This window comes from Lemur catta, chromosome 19 (assembly GCF_020740605.2).
Source record: "Lemur catta isolate mLemCat1 chromosome 19, mLemCat1.pri, whole genome shotgun sequence".
NCBI lineage: Eukaryota > Metazoa > Chordata > Mammalia > Primates > Lemuridae > Lemur > Lemur catta.
In genome coordinates, this window is record NC_059146.1 from 27,268,032 (window position 1) to 27,287,096 (window position 19,065).

General features: G+C 40.2%; 2 protein-coding genes across 5 annotated transcripts in view; both read right to left on the reverse strand.

The window, feature by feature from the left end:
- Positions 1-356: 356 nt before the first annotated feature.
- Positions 357-11,029, reverse strand: LOC123624008 (zinc finger protein 221-like). Its single transcript, XM_045531525.1, is given in 6 exon segments — positions 357-756; positions 758-2,228; positions 6,339-6,431; positions 6,599-6,725; positions 8,782-8,864; positions 10,941-11,029. Coding segments are annotated over 5 exon segments (1,791 nt in total). The 5' UTR covers positions 8,797-8,864; positions 10,941-11,029; the 3' UTR covers positions 357-671.
- The window catches only part of ZNF45 (zinc finger protein 45), a 39,712-nt gene continuing 31,602 nt past the window's right edge, over positions 10,956-19,065 (reverse strand). For 3 of the 4 annotated variants that reach the window (XM_045531523.1, XM_045531521.1, XM_045531524.1), the window contains 2 exons: positions 16,500-16,550; positions 10,974-11,061 (listed from right to left, as the gene is read on the reverse strand). The gene's annotated coding sequence lies outside the window, so the exon portion shown is untranslated. Of the gene's footprint in view, positions 11,062-16,499; positions 16,551-19,065 lie in introns of all 4 variants that reach the window. The other variant, XM_045531522.1, reaches the window with a different exon arrangement.

The following is a 19,065-nucleotide window of genomic DNA, read 5'->3' on the forward strand; positions in this document are numbered from 1 at the left end:
TCATTCTAGTGACTTTCTACTATCTTCTATTTTCTTCTTTAGATTTTTCTGTACTAATGTACTTGTTTTCAAAGTCCAGGCATTATTTATTTATTTATTTATTTATTTATTTATTTGAGACAGAGTCTCACTCTGTTGCCAGGGCTAGAGTGCCATGGCATCTGCCTAGCTCACAGCAACTTCAAACTCCTGGGCTTAAGTGATCCTCCTGCCACAGCTTCCCGAGTAGCTGGGACTACAGGCATGTGCCACCATGCCCAGCTAATTTTTTTCTATTTTTAGTTGTTTGCTAATTTCTTTCTATTTTTTTAGTAGAGACGGGTTCTCACTCTTGCTCAGGCTGGTCTCGAACTCCTGACCTCGAGAGATCCTCCCACCTCGGCCTCCCAGAGTGCTAGGATTAAAGGCGGGAGCCACTGTGCCTGGCCCAGGCATTATTCTTGTAAGTAAAAGAATATAGAAGTGTTTTTACTATGAAAATTAAATACAACAAAACTATTAAGTTCATGTCACAGTGTGTCAAAAAAAAACCAAAAAACAAAAGTTGTGGCACTGGACTGACATCCTTAAATGGATATCCTATTACTATAGTCAGACTTTGATAACTTGGGAAGCCTCCCTCTTTTTTCTAACACAGAGAAAGGCTGATACTAAAGCCCTTCCCAAATTTCCTAACATCCGTATGCCTTTTCTCCCATGTGGAATCCTTGATGGAAACGAACTTGTAAATTCTGAGTAAATCTCTTCTCATACTCATTTGACTGGTTTTTCTCGATTGTGTAGTCTTTGATGCTTCAAAAGACATGAGGCCCAGCTAAAACTCTTCCCACATTCCTTACAATTATAGGGTCTCTCCCCTCTGTGGACCCTCTGGTGCATGTCAAGATTAAACTTACTGTTGTAGCCCTTCCCACACTCCTCACATTTGTGTAGCTTTTTTCCAGTGTGCACTGTCTGATGGGACTGAAGTTGTGAGCTCTGAGTAAATCTCCTCCCACAGTCTTCACATTTGAATGGTTTTTCCCCACTGTGGAGTCTCTGATGTTTCAAAAGACATGAGGCCCAGCCAAAGCTCTTCCCACATTCCTTACACTTGTAGGGTCTCTCCCCTGTGTGGACCCTCTGGTGAAACTCAAGATCCAAGCTCCTTTTGTAGCCCTTCCCACACTCTGCACATTTGTATGGCTTTTCTCCATTGTGGGCTCTCTGATGGGAACAGCGTTGTGAATTTGTGTAAAATCCCTTCCCACACTCTTCACATTTGAATGGTTTTTCTCCACTGTGGACTCGTTCATGGATCAAAAGACATGAGGACCATCTGAAGGTCTTCCCACATTCTTTGCAACTATATGGTTTCTCTCCTGTGTGGACCATCTGATGCTTATAAAAAGCTCCCCTGCAAATGAAGCCTTTTCCACACTGCTCACATTTATATGGTTTCTCTACTATGTGGACCATGCAATGACTATTAAGCGCTGTTCTTTGACGAAAGCTCTTACCACATGTATCACATCGGAACGGCTTCTCTCCTGTATGAACCATGGAGTGCCTATTAAGTCTTGACCTAACGCGGAAGTTCTTACCACATATCTCACATTTGAATGGTTTCTCCCCAGTATGGATTCTCTGATGTTCCTGAAGCTGTGAATCATGAATGAAGCCCCTCCCACATTCCTTACAATTATAAGGCTTCTCTTCAGTGTGTAATCTGCAATGGACATTAAGTGATGATCTACGACTGAAGGCTTTCCCACATTGCTCACATTTGAATGGTTTCTCTCCAGTGTGGACTGTCTGATGAGCTTGCAGATGTGAGCTCTGACTGAATTCCTTACCACACACATCACACTTATAGCGTTTCTCTCCTATGTGGATTCTCTGATGAATACGAAGAGCTGAGCTATAACAGAAGCTTTTTCCACACTCATCACATGTGTGAGACTTCTCTCTCGAGTGTAATTGTTGATGAAGCTCAAAGTCAGAGACATCACTGAAGGACTGTTTACACTCATTACATTGGAAAGGTTCCTGATTTATGTCAATTACAGACAGTCCTGCCTCAACCTCACATGGGAAATCACTTTGTTTGGAGAACTTAGAGCTATTTACCATGGAGTCTTGAGACCTGGTTAAGTTGGTAGCAATTTGTTCCCAGATTTGCATGCAGGACAGTTCTTCATGTGGTCCTGCTTCTGGAACAGTCTCCTTCTCAGTTTGGATCTTGCCTCCTATCAGAACACAGAATTAAGAGATGTGGACAAGTGAAGCCTTTGTTCAGTGTTATCGAGATTTCAAACTAAAGACATGGCACTAAACTTTAATAAACACAAGGAACATTCACTTTGTGTTTTTCAAGTGCACTATAGTCTCTCATTTGCATGAGACCAATTTAGAGCCACACCAAGTCTCATGTAAAATCCTTGAGAAATAAAGACTTAATAGAAAAGTCAATATGATACATACATTTATCCTGTTACTATTTCTAGTGGATTTCCTAGTCAATCTAAAATCTTCCATTAGAAATTACAAAACTAGTAACAGTGTATACATGATAAAACATGAATCAAAAGAACTTTAAGGAAAATAACATAATCAATACTTTCTATATTTGCATTTATATTGTATATCTTTCTAAAGAAATTAAGCTAGCTAAGAAAGCAGTGTGGACTTTATCCTCAACATCTGAGGGATAATCTCTAGGATCTTGAAATGTCATGCCTAAGGAGAGTATCTTTTTCTCCTTAGGTACAAACAGTCAGTTACTCTGGATAATAAAAAAATATGACTTAGGGTTATGGCTGGCTGCTCCTTTGGTTGGGCCCGGGGGTTACTCACGTCCGAAAGAACAACAATGTGATTGAAGGTGGAGACTGATTTACTGGCACATGGGACTTAACCAATAATGGCTGTAATGGAGCCCAATAATTATTCTGCATACCAGGGCCAGGTGAGCTTTCCTGATTGGCAGTATTCTTGTGTTTAAGTCAACTTTAATCACTGGACTGTAATGCATCCTGACTCTATGGGAAGAGTATAATAGAAGGTCCTCACATTTGGTACATCCCTGGACTCTGTCTCATTTGATTTTTTTCCTGGCTAACTGTAATATGCATCTTTTCCCTGTAAAAATCCATAGCCATAAGTATAAAAGCACTTAGTGAGTTCTAGGAGTCTTTTTAGTGAATTACCGAACATGAAGGTAGTTTTGAAACACTCCCAAGTTTGCAGTTGTTGTGATGTGAGGGCAGTCTTCTGTATACTGTCCCTTTCAACTTTGTAATTGGTTAAACTCTTCACAATGCTCAATATCAAACACCTAGGAGTGTTTGTATCTACATATTCAAATATTCTTGCATAGGAATTTTGTATAATATATATAAAAATACTTAATCTTATTTTTCTGTGTTGATATGGACAATAACTTGGGTAGCTGAAATAGGAAAGGGACAGACAACTAGTTTTGATAGGAATCTGCAAGGCTATATCTGGCAGAGGTACAAAGGAGGATGGTCCTGATGAGACAATGAAAGGTGGCAAGAACCATTTGGAATGAAAAGAAAGCCTATGATGTAGATAAACAGACCTTTATAAAAGTTTTGAAAATGAAGACTACAAACCATTAGTGAGCTGTAAAATAAAGTTAAAACCTGTAATAAGTATTTACAAAGAAGAACTAGAATAGAAATTATCATAGCATCATGACAAGCAGGACAGCTGTCATTACAAGAAATGCCTACTGAAGTCACCCATGGACATCTATACTCATGAAAAATGTTTGTCTGGGTTATAATAAAAGATGTTTCTTAGTGTGGTTCATGCTCATAAAATAGTCAAGATTTTGATCAGGATATTACCAAGTCCTGAATGAAATGAATCATTCAACTGGAAAGTTAACTTCAAATACTTGAATCTTGGAAAATACTACTTGTAAGTGTGTACCTGTTGGTGTACACTGGAACATGGACATATTTAAGACACTGTACCTTATAAATAAGAGGTTTTTGGGGAGAAGGGAGAGTCTCTTTCTGGATATGTATATATTGAGAGGACAGTTTCCCAATTACTTCCAGGTCATAAAATTCACCAGTCCAACATACAGCACTAGGTCTTTATAAAAATAAAAACTGTTTAGTCTATATTCATTAATGTTTTTAACAATTAAATTGTATAAAATAAAAATGCAGAAATATGTGTGTTTTTGAAGGAAGATGACCAAAAACATAGTCAACGTTTAGCTGTGTGACTTATGTCACCCTCATCCACATTCTTCCTTCTCTAGGAGAAGAAAGGAAAAACGTGGGGACAATGACAGGCATATAGAATTTGGAAAAGGCAAATGGGCTGCAGATGGGTAAATGTTTCAAAGGAAATGTAGCTGGAAATCAGGAAATCGAGATTTCGTTCTCCACGTGTAGGGAACCTGTCTGAGAAATCCTCATTCAATAAGGATTTCTTTCCAGAAATGAATATGCTCCCTACCAAAAGCTCCAGAGTAAGGCACAGGGGAGGCATGTTACTCAGTGTGGTCACAAAAAGAATGCTTAGAACTTTCCATGGGATGTGGGTCAACTGCATACACATAAAACACAACCATCTCAAAGGAAGCCAAGCAAGTTGAAATTGGATAGACAGCCATCTGACAACAACAAAAAATATTCTGCAATATACAACTGGCCCTCTGTATATGTGGGTTTGGCATCTGTGGATTTGACTAACAGTGAATCAACAATATTTGGGAAAAAAAAATATTTCACAAAATTCCAAAAAGTAAAACTTGAATTAGCTGCACTCAGGGTACTGTGCTGAATCCATGGAAATTAAGTGATGTGTAGGCATTGCATTTGTTATTATAAATAATTTAGAGACAATTTAAAGTATATGGGAGGATGTGCTTAGGTTATATCCAAATACTTCACACATATAAGGGACTTGGATTTTGCTATCTATGGGGAGTCCTGGACCCAAAAGCCCACGATTACTGTGGGATGAATATATTTCATGTACTCTGACTTGTGTATCATTTACTAGCTATCTCCACAATTCCTACAGACAGCGAAGTCCCCACATACATTAACTCATTCATCCTGATAACAAATATAGATACCTGCCATGTATGGGGAGTAGTGTAGGCACTAACAATACAGCCATATACAAAACAGGTAAACTCCTCCTTCTGGAGATTACATGGCAATAAGGAGAGGGGATCAATAAACAAAAATATATGAGAAACAATATATGCAGGCCAAGAAGAGTAAAGATAGAATCCTATTTTAAATACAGCTGTTGTAGATGGCCTCTGTCATATTAAAAGTGAGCAGAGATCTGAATAAACCAAAGGAGGGGACAGAAGGTTTTGAGGGGAAAGGGCACTCCAACCAGAGAGAAGAGCAGAATTAAGAGCTGTGAGGTAAAAGCTTTTATAGTACATAAAATAGTGTTTCCTGAAAGATGTCCAGACCCAATCTCCAGGACTTACAAATGTGTTACGTTACACACCAAGGAGAATTAAGGTTGCAGATGCAATGAAGGTCACTTGTCAGCTAACTAGGAAAGAGGAAAATCTTCCTGAGTCATTCAGGAGTGACCAGTACAACCACAAGGGACCTGAAAGGCGGAAGATGGAGTCATAAGCAGAGAGGCGGAGGGAGCGTGACTGTGGAAGAATCATCAGAGATGCAAAGTGCTGCCTTTGAAGACGGAGGAAGGGAAATGAGAGCCAAGGAGTGTGGACAGTTCACAGACACTGATAAAAGTGAAGGTTACTTCTCAAGAGCATAGCAAAAAAAACAAAGCCTTACAGACACCCTGTTGCCCTGTAAGATATGTCAGACTTCAGGCCTAAAGAACAGAAAGATAGTAAATGTTTGTTGTTGAATCCACTAAGTTTGTGGTAGTTGCTGACCAAAAATAGGCAATACAATGTCCTTGGCAGGACTGAGAAATAGCAGGGAGGACAATGCAGCTGGAAATGACAGAGCAAGAGGGAGAGGACAGGAGGTGTAGTAGTCAGAGGGGCAGTGGGGGCAAAGAGCACAGCACAGGGTCTCTAAAAGCCACTTAAAGAGGTTGTAACATTAATAAAAATAAGAAGCCATAAAGGCTGTTGGGCAGAAAGAAGAATGGTAATCTGATTTATACTTCTTAGGGATTACTTTGGCTGCTATGAAGACAACAGATGCCAGGGTGGGAAGGGTGGGAGCAGGGCAACCAGCCAGAAGGCAGTGTTATTAATCCAGGAAAGAGGTTTGGCACTTTCCCAGGGCAAGGGAAATGGGCATGGATAGAAGTAAACAGATGGGAGAGCCATGTACAAGGACACACAGTTGCTTTGTTCTTACCTGAATTCCCCTCTCTATGGGTTGCTGTCTTCACCATCCAAATCTTTTCTTCTCTTAGGAAGTAGAATGCATCTCGGTGAAATGGTTGATGCCCTGTGAACATGTCAAATTGCATCCTTAATCCCAACACATTCTACGTAAAATCTAGGCAAAATTGACTGGAAATTTAGGTTCCCACTGTATACTCAAACTTAAACATCCAAGGATACAAAATCACTGCTGGGACCTGATGTTCCATTACAAAGGGTGGCTGTCCTCACCCACTGACAGCAGGTTCCTGAAGTTCTCCACCATCACATCTCGGTACAGCTCCCTCTGGGCAGAGTCCAGCAGCCCCAGCTCCTCCTCCGTGAAGACCACAGCCACGTCCTTGAATGTCACTGCCTTCTACAACACCCAACATATGCAACCTCAGTGTCATGACCAGTGATTACTGGGAGAGCAGGGGCACTGAGCAGGCAGAGAAGACAGGTGGGAAGTTGTTCTGGATGTTGAAAGATGTAGGTTAACTTACAGATTTCCCACTAATTCTGTCTCTACCCTGAGAACGACACACACTGAGCTCCCCCAGAAGTATAACAACGAAAGAGAAGTCCTATACTTTTACATTGGGCAATCATTGAGTCTACTTGTGAGCAACCCTATCGGACTCTAAATGCTGTATCCTGGGTTACATGTAATTAGATTCCAATAAATCTTGCTAAACACCCAAGCAACATTTAGCAATTCAGTCCCAACCTGTTTGATAACGCTCAATGTCTCCCTCTCTCAAATTTGAACCCTGGATGCTACTACCTATTTTTAATATCCACAAACTGACAGGCTTATGGTGATCTGCGTGGGGCAGCTATATAGTGGGTCCTCTGTACTCCCAAGGCACAAACTGCATACATTAACTGCAGTATTCAATGTCATGATATGGAACCAACGTGCCTTAGAGCACATCCTAAGGCTCTTTCCCTTCCCAGTCATGGGACCTTGGACAAGTTCACCTACATGCATTAGTTCCCTCTCTCTATAATAATTCTAACCTGACAGTTTTTTCAAGGATTAAACAACAGAATATATATAGCATTGCAGAAAGTGTGTGGCAAACATTAAATACTAATAAACATTAGCTATTTTATATTATTTTTTATTATAACTGTCATTATTGTTATCTGTTTCACCTTATTTCATGTCTGCATAGTATTATAGGGAACAGATGAACTCTTTTTATCTATTATAAATAATGCTTAGTTTTACATATCTTTATTACCAAACCTGCAAAGAGAACAATTTTATGTAGATCTTACTCTCCTGTCTATTTAAAATAATTTCAAATGAAAATTACAATGTCAAAAAATAAGTACATTTAAATTATGACCATATATAATTCCATGCTGTCTTTCCAAGTTTTTACCCACCTCCCTAATTTTTCAAGAGTCCAAGTATCTCTTCATGACTGCAAAGAGCAGGCTGTAAATATTCCCATGCTTTTGGGAAATGGATTAAGCAAAACAATTCATTTTATTATTCTCACTTACTTGATTATATTAATTAATGAATACTATCACTTCTCAAGTTTATGGGCCACCTTAGTCCTCCTTTTTCACTTGCCTTTTAGTGTACTTTGTTCCTATATGCTTATACTTTTTTCTTTATCTGTGCAGAAGATTGTTATTTTGATTTTATCTTCCTTAGGCACCTATGTAATAAATATTTTTGTCTCAGGTCATTATTTTTTCTGGTAACACTGTGTAAGACATCTTTTGCTATTAAAAAATTTAAAGATTTTCTATAACAACTATGGTAACAACTGTCCTTGGGTACCTGGAGTGCTGGGTACACCTGAGCAGGTGACACGTCAGGAAGAAAAGAGGTCACGTCTAGGCAGGCACAGGAGGAGCTGTGCCACCTGTGAATGTCATCACTCAACAGGGCACTCCAAACACCCACACCACAGGGCACAGGTCCCTCAACAAAGAATACTCTCTATTTCTTCTTGTCTTTTTCACTTGAGCAGAATGGCTAACATTTCTAACCTTTGGCTTCCCGTCTGAACCTGTTGGGTTTCTCCTATTTTTAAGAAGAAGAGACAAAGAACCTCATCATTCTGCTGCTCTGAGGAGTAAATGCAGGAACAGAACACAGTGACTGGCAAATCTTCTAGTATCACTGGATATTTTAAATGAAGGCTCCCTACTACTTTGGTCAAACTGCTCACTACATAAAGGAATAAGAAGAGATCAGTAAATAAAATACATATAAGGTATAACGAAGGCATGGAGAAAACAGAATCTAGCTCTCCCTGTGTGAAAACTCCAATAATATTTGTGTGAAGTAGCACACAACAGGTCCTCAAATGCCTGTTGTTCTCCGTGAGTCTTCCCAAGAGAGAAAAATATGTGACAATCTGAGTAGTGAGATGGAATTTTAACAGCAAGAGGCAAGCCCTACTCACCTTGGACATCACCATTTTTCTCCTGTTCAGGAAATTTGTAGAGTCCTGAGTTATACACTTCGTGGGAAGGCAATAACTTGTTCCTGAAAAGTGCCAAGGAAGGCAGAAAAGGAGACATGAAAAGGTGGCCAGGGATGCCACTCACCAACATGGATGTGCACTGTGGATCAGCACATGAATGTTGATAGCCATGTTATTCATAATATCCCCAAACTGCCAACGACCAAAATGCCCTTTCATGGATAGACAAATTGTGGTATATCCACACAATGGAATGTTATTCAGCTATTAAAAGGAATGAAGTACTGACTCAGGCTACAACATTCATGAACTTTGGAAACATCATGCTAAGTGAAAGAAGCCAGTGACAAAAAACCACAGATTGTGTGATTCCATTTATATGAAATGTCCAGAGTAAGCAAATGTATATAGAAAGTAGGTTAGTGGTTACACTGGATTGACGGTGAGAATGAAGTTCAACTGAAAGTAGGCATGAAGAGTGCAACTGGGGGATGAAAATGATCTAAACTGAATTATGGGGATGCTTCCTCCACTCTTCAAAGTCCCTAAAGATCACTGAATTGTATACCTGAAATGGGTGAATTCTACGATATATAAAATACACCTCAATAAAGCTGAACAAAATAATTGTTGATCTACATGTCATTTAACTTAACAAGACTGGATTCTTCATTCACATTGATAGAATACTTAAATTTTAATGAATGAGTAGTAACGCCACGGCACTCTAGCCCGGGCGACAGAGTAAGACTGTGTCTTAAAAAAAAAAAAAAAAAAAAATTTCAATTTGAATGAATGAATACATAAATGGGGAAGAAGCTCATCTTTACAGTAGAATGGCAACTAATAACGTATCTCCCCATAAGAAATTTTATTATTTTCAAAGCTTTGTGGTAGCTCTAGTAACTGTTAAGCTTCTAATGTATTTCTTTACAGTAAATCTTTGTGTGTATGTGTACATTTATCTAACAAAATTTTTATCATGCTTTTCTTAATGCTTTCCTCTTTGTTTTTAACCACGGAAATTTCCAAACATGGCCAAGAGAGAATAAACTAGCAAGCTGCCATGTTACATCATCTCATCCTTATTATTCCCATTATTACTATTATTATTCCTATGGCTCTTTCCTGACATTTTAAAACTTTATTTTTATATCATTTCAAATCTATAAAAACGTTGCAAAAATGGTATAAGAAATTCTCATATACTCTTTACTCCAGTTTGGCAATTGTTTATATTTTGCCTACTTGCTTTGCTGTTCCCATCAGCCAAATACTACCAGGAACATACCTGCAACCAGAGACAGCTTAATGTAGCTCTTTGCAGCAAGGAAGCCCACATACAGGGTACTCACAGGGTATCTTGGTAAGAGGCATTTAGGAAGGGCTGGTTATACAGTTTCACATAACATGCTGGACAATATTAAATATTATACCAGACTATTACTATAGTAAATATTAGATAACTATTGTCACTACTAATAGTAGTTAATTGTGTTACCTATTAAATGATGCTAGATAACATAGTAAATGTTTTCTATCCACAGTTTCATATTTAAATTTGTTGTATTTTCATTTAAAATTCTTACAACTGTTTTTTCCCTCAGTTCAAAGTCCAATTTTATATGTTGCCTTTGGGTGTCACATTACTATGATTTTCCTTAATTTGGAATGATCCCACAGCCTTTGTCTTTTTATTCCTGGTGTTTTTGAAGAGTACAGGCAAGGCATTTTAGAGAAAAATATTCATTTGGGATTTGATATATTTCATATTCAGGTTCACATTATCCATGGTTGGTAGGATTACCACCGAAGTGGTGAAGTGTCCTTTTCACTGAAACATAACAGGGGCCAAGCGATATCGGTTTGTTCCTTCATTGGTGATCTCAACTTTGTTCACTTGAGGCCAAGATGATGTCTTTCAAATTTGTCTACTGTAACATACCTATGATCAAATACTTGTGCTCCCTGTGTCTTACTCTCCTCTTTAAGATGGAAAAAAGCAGTACCTCTCTGCAGAGCCACCCTGTAGTGTAAGTGTATTTATTTGTATAAAGCCCCTAGAATTGAAGTTAGCAATCAAGGCTTAATCATTATCAATATGCATGGCAATTACACATCCTACAATAGATACGAACCTTAATGTAAAAAACTGCCGAGTCGCACTCACGTGGAGCTTTGCTCTCAGTAGTCAAAGAGTCACTCCCTCTATCTCTCTGCCCTCCGGTTTGAGAAGTCAGGCTGTGAAAGGAAAGAATGCTGCGAAATACAACCATTGTGTCACCATTCTTAACAAAATGGTTAACTCCTCCCCTCCTTCCCTGGCAGCTGAAGATATCCCTCCCATTCCTAAATACGAGGTCAGAAGGTGTCTGGGATTATCCAGCATTCTGCAAGGATCAAAGAGAAGGGCCAGGGACACTGCAGCTGGAGCTCTGCCCCCAACCCAAGGAATTGGCCGCTTCCCGCGAAATTAACAATAAGGAGAGATCACCACTCACCACGTGACACGAACGGTTTTAAAACTTTCATCTGTACTGCCTCTTTCGGTCCCCAGAACAATTCTATTAGGAAAGTCTTAATATCCCCATTTAACGAACAGGAAGGAGAAAACCAGCGAGATTAAGTTTTTTTTTTTTGAGAGAGTCTCACTCTGTTGCCTGGGCTAGAGTGCCGTGGCGTCAGCCTAGCTCACAGCAACCTCAAACTCCTCGGCTTAAGCGATCCTACTGCATCAGCCTCCCAAGTAGCTGGGACTACAGGCATGCGCCACCATGCCCGGATAATTTTTTCTATATATATTTTTAGTTGGCCAGATAACTTCAATCCATTTTAGTAGAGACGGGGGGTCTCGCTCAGGCTGGTCTCGAACTGCTGACCTCGAGCGATCCACCCGCCTCGGCCTCCCAGAGGGCTAGGATTACAGGCGTGAGCCACCTCGCTCGGCCGAGATTACGTATTAATAAATCCCCAACGTTACACCGGAGGAATCGGCCTCGCGCCACTAAGAGAGGAAGGCGGATTGGGCGAGATGAGAGTCCCGAAACACCCAAATCAGGCGATACACCCTCGACCAAGCCCCAAACTTCCCGGTGACTCAAGGACAGGCTCAAACACAAGAAGCTCCGCCGATGAGATCGCAAACCACCGCCCTCCCCCATCCAAACCTTTGCCGTGGCCTCTTTTCCCCTAAATCGATAGCTGGTTCATTGAGGATTCCAAGCGTATGTCCAAAAAATTCAGAAGGGCCCACGAGACCGAGAACAACGCAAACCAACACAAGAAAAATGGAAGCCACCGCGCTCTGGGAGCGGAAGTGCCCGCTTCGCCAAGAGCGCGTGGACTACACTTCCCAGAATTCTCCGGGTCCTCCCGCCGGCGCCAAAGTGTGCGCACGCTGCAAAGCCTGGACGCTTCCCAGATTGCCAAGGGAAAAACGTCCTAGTCCCTCCTCCTCCACCGGGAAGTGTTGCGACTACTTGGAGCTTTTTCATGACACTTCTACAATGAAGAACGAATCTCACAGTCCCAAGGTCTTGGGTGGTAATATGATCTTGCACTGACAGTCGTCCTTATCGTTCCCTGAGTCCTCGAGCAAAAATATTCCATAGATACAAATTCTTCAAGTTTAAGTTCTTCTAATTATGACAGGAGTATTATTGGAAAGGGAGCAAGTGAGGAGATAAAATCTTGAAGGAAATAACTGTTCAGGGGTCAGTAGACGACTGAGAAGGCGGCCAATGGTTAAGGGAATATGGTGATATGAGGCTAAAACTGGGTGACCGAGGTAGGATGGTATGTACATACATACAATCTCCCCAACACACCTTCCCCCACCACTCTACTGATAACCACCATTCTACTCTCTATTTGTATGAGGTCAGCTTATTTAGATTCCACGTGTAAGTGAGATCATGAGGTATTTATCTTTCCGTGTCTGGCTTATTTAACATAATGCGCTCCAGGTCTATCTATGTTCTGGCAAATTACAGGATTTCCGTTTTTATGGCTGAGTATTCTACTGCATATACATACCACATTTTCTTTATCCATGTATATATTGATAGACAGTTATAACAGGTTGGTTCCATATCTTAGTTATTGTGAATAATCCCACAGTAAACATGGGAGTGAAGATATCTCTTTGACATACTGATTAATTGCCTTTGGATATGTACCCAGTAGTGGGATTGCTGGATCATAGAGTAATTCTTTTAATTTTCTGAGGAAACTCCATACTGTTTTCCATAATGCTTGCACTAATTTACATTCCCACCAACAGTGTGCAAGTGTTTTCTTTTCTCTACATTGTCACCAACACTTATCTTTTGTCTTTCTGATAACTGCCATTCTAACAGGTGTAAGATGATATCTCATGTGGTTTTAATTTGCATTTCCCTGATAATTGGTGATGCTGAGTATTGTTTCATATAACACCAGCTGGGTGTCCTCTAACTCAATTCTAACACTATCTACCTGGAGATAACATCAGATGCCATAAGTTGAGACTCAGTCCCCAAAACTGCCCTTCATCTTCAGACACTAGTTGCAAGTCTGGGCCTGTGGAACTTCTGACCAATCAGCTTGAAGCTGGGGTGCCCACAACCCCCACTTTGGGTTCAATTAATTTGCTGGAGCAGCTCACAGAACTTAAGGAAACACTTATGTTTACTAGTTTATTATAAATGATACTAAACAGATGCAGATGAAGAGATGCAGAGGGCATCAGATACTTTTCAGTAACAATGTGTTTTTCAGTGTTCAAGTGTTATTTCTCTAAGTAGAAAAAAGTAAAATTTTTTCTTCGAAAATAAAAAAACAAAAAATACCTTTCCAATTGGTTCAGATGTGTTTAGGATGCCAAACCAAAGCCACAAGGTCATTTGTCTTTAGATGTGGCATATATAGTAAAGCATGAAGTTTTTGGTTCATTAAGAGAGGTTGAGAATGAGTTTAGACTAGAATTTCAGCATGTGAAATAAATAGGAGATACTGTGGTATTAAATTCAAATTCTTAAATGGATATCTAGTCAATATAAACTTTAATAATGTGAGAAACCTTCCTCCTTTAAACATAAATGATAATAATTTGTAATATTCTCCTTAAAATATTAAAATGTAGCTAAGGTCAAAGCTGTATTAGGGCAATCCCAGTGGCAAGGAATGAAAAAAGAATTCAAGTACATAGTGATAATTGGGAGCTGAAAAGTAGGCTTGGGGAATTAGAGTCAAAATTAGAAGCTCCATGCACTTTGGAAGACGTGAACTACACACACTACAAATGAGACAATTTTCTTACCTTGGATATGAACAAAAACAAAAACCAACCAAATATAAACAAACGAAACAAGCACACCATGGGTGCTACTGCTATTAATATTTTGTGATCAACCTGAAGGCACAAATAACTCAGGAGGGAACATGAAAAAACCACATGTCTTTTACAGGGAACAACAAATATTTAAGGTTTAATCTACTCAGATGTTTCAAGTTTTAACTTCCCTTTAAATGGGGAAGAAAACCTATTCTCATATCTGCTGGGAGGAAAGAAGAAAAAAATACTCAAATGTCTTGGATTTCTCCTAACACATGTGCAGAACAGTTAGCAGAGCAGCCCTGAGACTGCTGTCCTTAGAAAGCCCTGTCTAGAAGCCTGATGTCACAAAACATGGGTTTCACAGGGCTCCTACCATTCTGGTTTTTTTCTTTATTTTTTTTCTTTCCCATGAGAATCTTAGTCCCAGAACCCATATCCTACTCTTCTAAAACTGTTAGACTAGCTCACTGTGCCTAAACTGTACAATGTGGTATACTCTAAATACCTGCATTCCTTCTGGGCATCTGAAATTTTGGTACATGCTAGACAGAGGGTGCCTACATGGCCAGCTCACAATAAAAACCTGATGCATTCTCTAATGAGCTTCCTAGAGACATTTCACAGTGTGGAATGTCTGTGGTCACAACTTCATGTTTTCTAAATGGTATAAAAACAAGTGAGGTTTCTCTGTTAAGTAGGAAAGGACTAAAAATTCCTTTTTTATGCACATATATGGTGATAAGAAAAACACTGGGTTCTAGTTTCTATTAAGAAACACAAAGATTCTGGGGGGAAAAAGTATCATGCAGTCAATTTGGAAAACAGCTTCACAGTTTCTCAAAAATTTAAGTATAGGCTGGGCGTAGTGGCTCATGCCTGTAATCCCAGCACTCTGGGAGGCCAAGACAGGAGGATCACTTGAGGTCAGGAGTTCAAGACTAGCCTGAGCAAGAGCAAGACCCCGTCTCTACTAAAAAAAATAGAAAAAATTAGCCAGTCAACTAAAAATAGAAACAAACAAAAAAAATTAGCTGGGTGTGGTGGCTCATGCCTGTAGTCCCAGCTACTCAGGAGGCTGAGGAAGGAGGCTCACTTGAGCCCAGGAGTTTGACATTGTTGTGAGCTAGGCTGACGCCATGGCACTCACTCTAGCCCAGGCAACAAAGCCAGACTCTGTCTCAAAAAAAAAAAAAAATAAAAAAGCTACCTGGCAATTCCACTCCTATGTGTTTACCCAGAAGAAATGAAAACATGTCCATACAAAGACTTGCACACAAATGTTCATATCAGTTATTCATAATAACCACAAATTGGAAATAACTAAAATGTCCATCTGTGGGTGAACTGATATAGAGATTGTGGCTCATCACACTGGAGAAAGGACACCCTTTTCAGCAAATGGTGTTAGAAAAATTGAATTGCCATACACAGAAGAATGAAATCAGATCACCAATAAAGGGACGAACAAACATTCTTTGGCTGCTGTTATTTGCACTGAAAAGGACATCTCACTACTACTGTGATGTCCCTACCAACAAATCATAATCTGAATCTAAACATAAAATATTCAGATAAACCTCAAATGAAGGAGTTTCTGCTAACCTACCGGTACTCTTCAAAAACATTATGAGCAAAAAGAGAAAGGCTGAGGAATTGTGCCAGATTAAAGGAGACACAGAAACATGACAGTTTAAGACAATCCATAATAGTAGACAGAATTGGGGAAAAATCAGTTATAAGTAATTTAAATAAAAAACAATAAGTTTAAATATGGACTGTAGATTAGATAACATGTTAGCAGGCCAGGCACAGTGGCTCATGCCTGTAATCCCAGCACTTTGGGAGGCTGAAGCAGTAGGATCGCTTGAGTGCAGGATTTGAGGTTGTAGTCAGTTATGATGATGCCACTGCACTCTAGCTGGGGCAACAGGGTGAGACCCTGTCTCAAAAACAAACAAACAAATAAACAAAAGAAAAATAACAAAAAACCCTCACAAAAACATGTCATCAATATAATTCTTCTGATTTTGATCATGAAACCCTGATTCTAGAAGAGAATGTCCTTGTTCTTAGAAAATATACTTAAATATTATTAAGAGCTAAGAAAATATCATCTCCACAGCATAATTTCAAATGCTTTGGGGAAAATGAAAATATAGATATGATAAAAGTGTGAAGGGAGAAAAGCCACAATGACACCTGATATCAACTCATCATAAATGATTTCTACAGTATCAACAATTATCAAACAAAACCATTTGGTAACAATGGTGGAACAAGAAAAGTAGCCCTTTTGTGAAGCTAGAGCAAGGGAAGGAAAAGAGGCTATGAAATACCACCATTATGTCTCTCTGTATGAGAAATCACAGAATATTCTCACCTCTCCAGTCTCCCTTCTCCTTTACTCCTCCGCAGACGGGTCTCTCCTTCACTAAAAAACAAACAAACAAACAAAAAACCGAGGTTAGAAGGGGCGGAACTATCCAGCTACCTACAGGGATGAGCTGGAGCCCTGATGCAATGCCAGGTTCATAGATTTCAGAAAACTAAGCACTTACCAGGAAAGTAAACAGTACTAAAAACAAGGGACAACCACTCACCACGTCCCAAGAACTGTTTTAAGATTTTTATTTGTACTATTTCATTTAATTCTCAAAACACCCTACTAGGAAGGTACGAATATCATCCCAAAATACAGAAAAATAATCAGAGGAACAGACAGTTTAAGTATTAATAACTTGCCAACATTCCACCTTAAGGGAGTTCTAGAACGGGTGGAAGGGGGAAAGGGGTGGAAGGGGAAGAGGGGTGACAAAGGCCAGATGAGGCAGCGGAGAGCGCGGGAAACCCCAACACCAGAGGATGGACGACCTTGGCCCGATCCAAACACGAAGAAGCTTCGGCAAAGGGAACGCTGCCCGAAGCCCAGCCTCTCTTCCCGCAATCGATGGTTGTGTCCTACCAGGACATAAGAATTGGAAGGATGAAAAATGCTGAACCAAATCGGCACAATGACAAGAAAGATGGCAGCAACTTCCCCTCCAGGAGCGGAAGTTCATACGACTCCAGGTAGCGAGGGGACTACACTTCCCAGAATTCCCTTCCCTGGCCACCTGAGCGGAAGTGCCCGAGACGAGACGGAACTTGTGGAAACTTCCCAGAGAGCACCATCCACTGTCTCGCCATCTTGAGGCGGAAATGTTTGGGGCGGTTTGGAGCTCTTGGGCTATAGTTTTCACTATGTCCCAGAAGAGCAAAGTTCATATTTCCCACCTCGAGAGTGGTAGTGTGGATTCCTACTCTGCAGCTTAAAGTTACCCTCTATTGAGTACTAGAACAGAAAATACTTCACAGACGTGACTCTCAGAAGACTAAACATATCCAATTATTACAGTATGGTTGGAAGAGTACACACTGAGCCAAGAGATAAAATCTTTAAGGAATGAAAGGGGAGTTTCCATTTAGGGGAAAGTACTCAATGCTCATCAGTAATACAATGGATTATAATAAATTTATATGCTGCAATAATATCCACCAATCAGTGAATCAAAGTCATCAACTTCCAACTACATGGACGAATGTCATGGACATAAATGCTAAGGAAATGATGTCTGACACAAAATAGTACATATTGTGTGATTCCTTTTTTGTAAAGTACATTAATTTTGATTTTACAACATAGTGGCTGACATAGGAAAAAGACTGTGGATAGAATGAGGCAACAGGGGTGCTTTTAGGGTGCTGAGTCTGTCCTGGTCCTCCAAGAAATAGACACCAAGACAGACAAAATTTAATAAACAAGAATATTATAGCCGGGCACAGTGGCTCACGCTTGTAATCCTAGCACTCTGGGAGGCAGAGGTAGGAGGATTGCTTGAGCTAGGGAGTTCGAGACCAGCCTGAGCAAGACCCCATCTCTACTAAAAATAGAAAAATTAGTTCCATGTTGTGGGATGCACCTGTAGTCCCAGCTACTCAGGAGACTGAAGCAGGAGGGTCACTTGAGCCCAGGAGTTTGAATTGCAGTGAGCTACCATGATGCCACTGCACTCTACCTAGGATGACAGAGCAAGACTCTGTCTCAAAAAAAGAAAAAAACGGGGCAATAATTTGGCCCATGGGAAGTGGCTCTATGCCAGATCCAGTCAAGCAATCAGCATTGGCTCTCTTCACTTCTACCTCTCTCAAATAAGTCCAATACCTATTTGGCTTTTAGTGGCAACAATTTCCCCTTCATAACAGTTTCCAAAAAAAAGATTCACAAGGTCACTAAAAAATCGTTTCAATTTAAATGAGGGCCACCCCAGCAATAGGTCTACACAAAAAGCCATCCAACAAGTGATGCTACTCCTCCCACCCAGTGACTCCCATAAAGTGGAAGTCTTTTGGAGACTCTGGATTACATATTAATAGATAGCCAACTACTCCTCATGGGTTTCTAATACAAACAACTACTCTCAGCAGCTGAGAGGTATATGTCTTTGTCTTTGGGGGTTTTTTGTCTGTCTGTTTTTTAGAGACTGGGTCTTGCTCTGTCACCCAGGCTGGATGGAGTGCAGTGGCCCAATCATAGCTTACTGTAACCTCAAACTCTTAGGCTTGAGTGATCCTCCTGCCTTAGCCTCCCAAGTAGCTGGGACTACAGGCATACACCTCCACCACGTCTGGCTAACATAAAAAAAATTTTTTTTTTGTAGAGACAGGGTCTCACTATGTTGCTCAAGCTGGTCTCCAACTCCTGGCCTCAAGTGATCGTCCTCAGCCTCCCAAAATAAGCCTTGGCATCCAGCAGGTATACTTCTCTTAAAAGACAACTCTCAGCAGCTGATGGGGCCCTACTTGAGAAAGAAGCCATCAAAGGCTCTGACCCATGACCTTCAAGGGCAACTGCCTATTTTACCCTGGGTCATGAAAGTGACACCTCACAGGCTGTGTGGAGCAGTCAC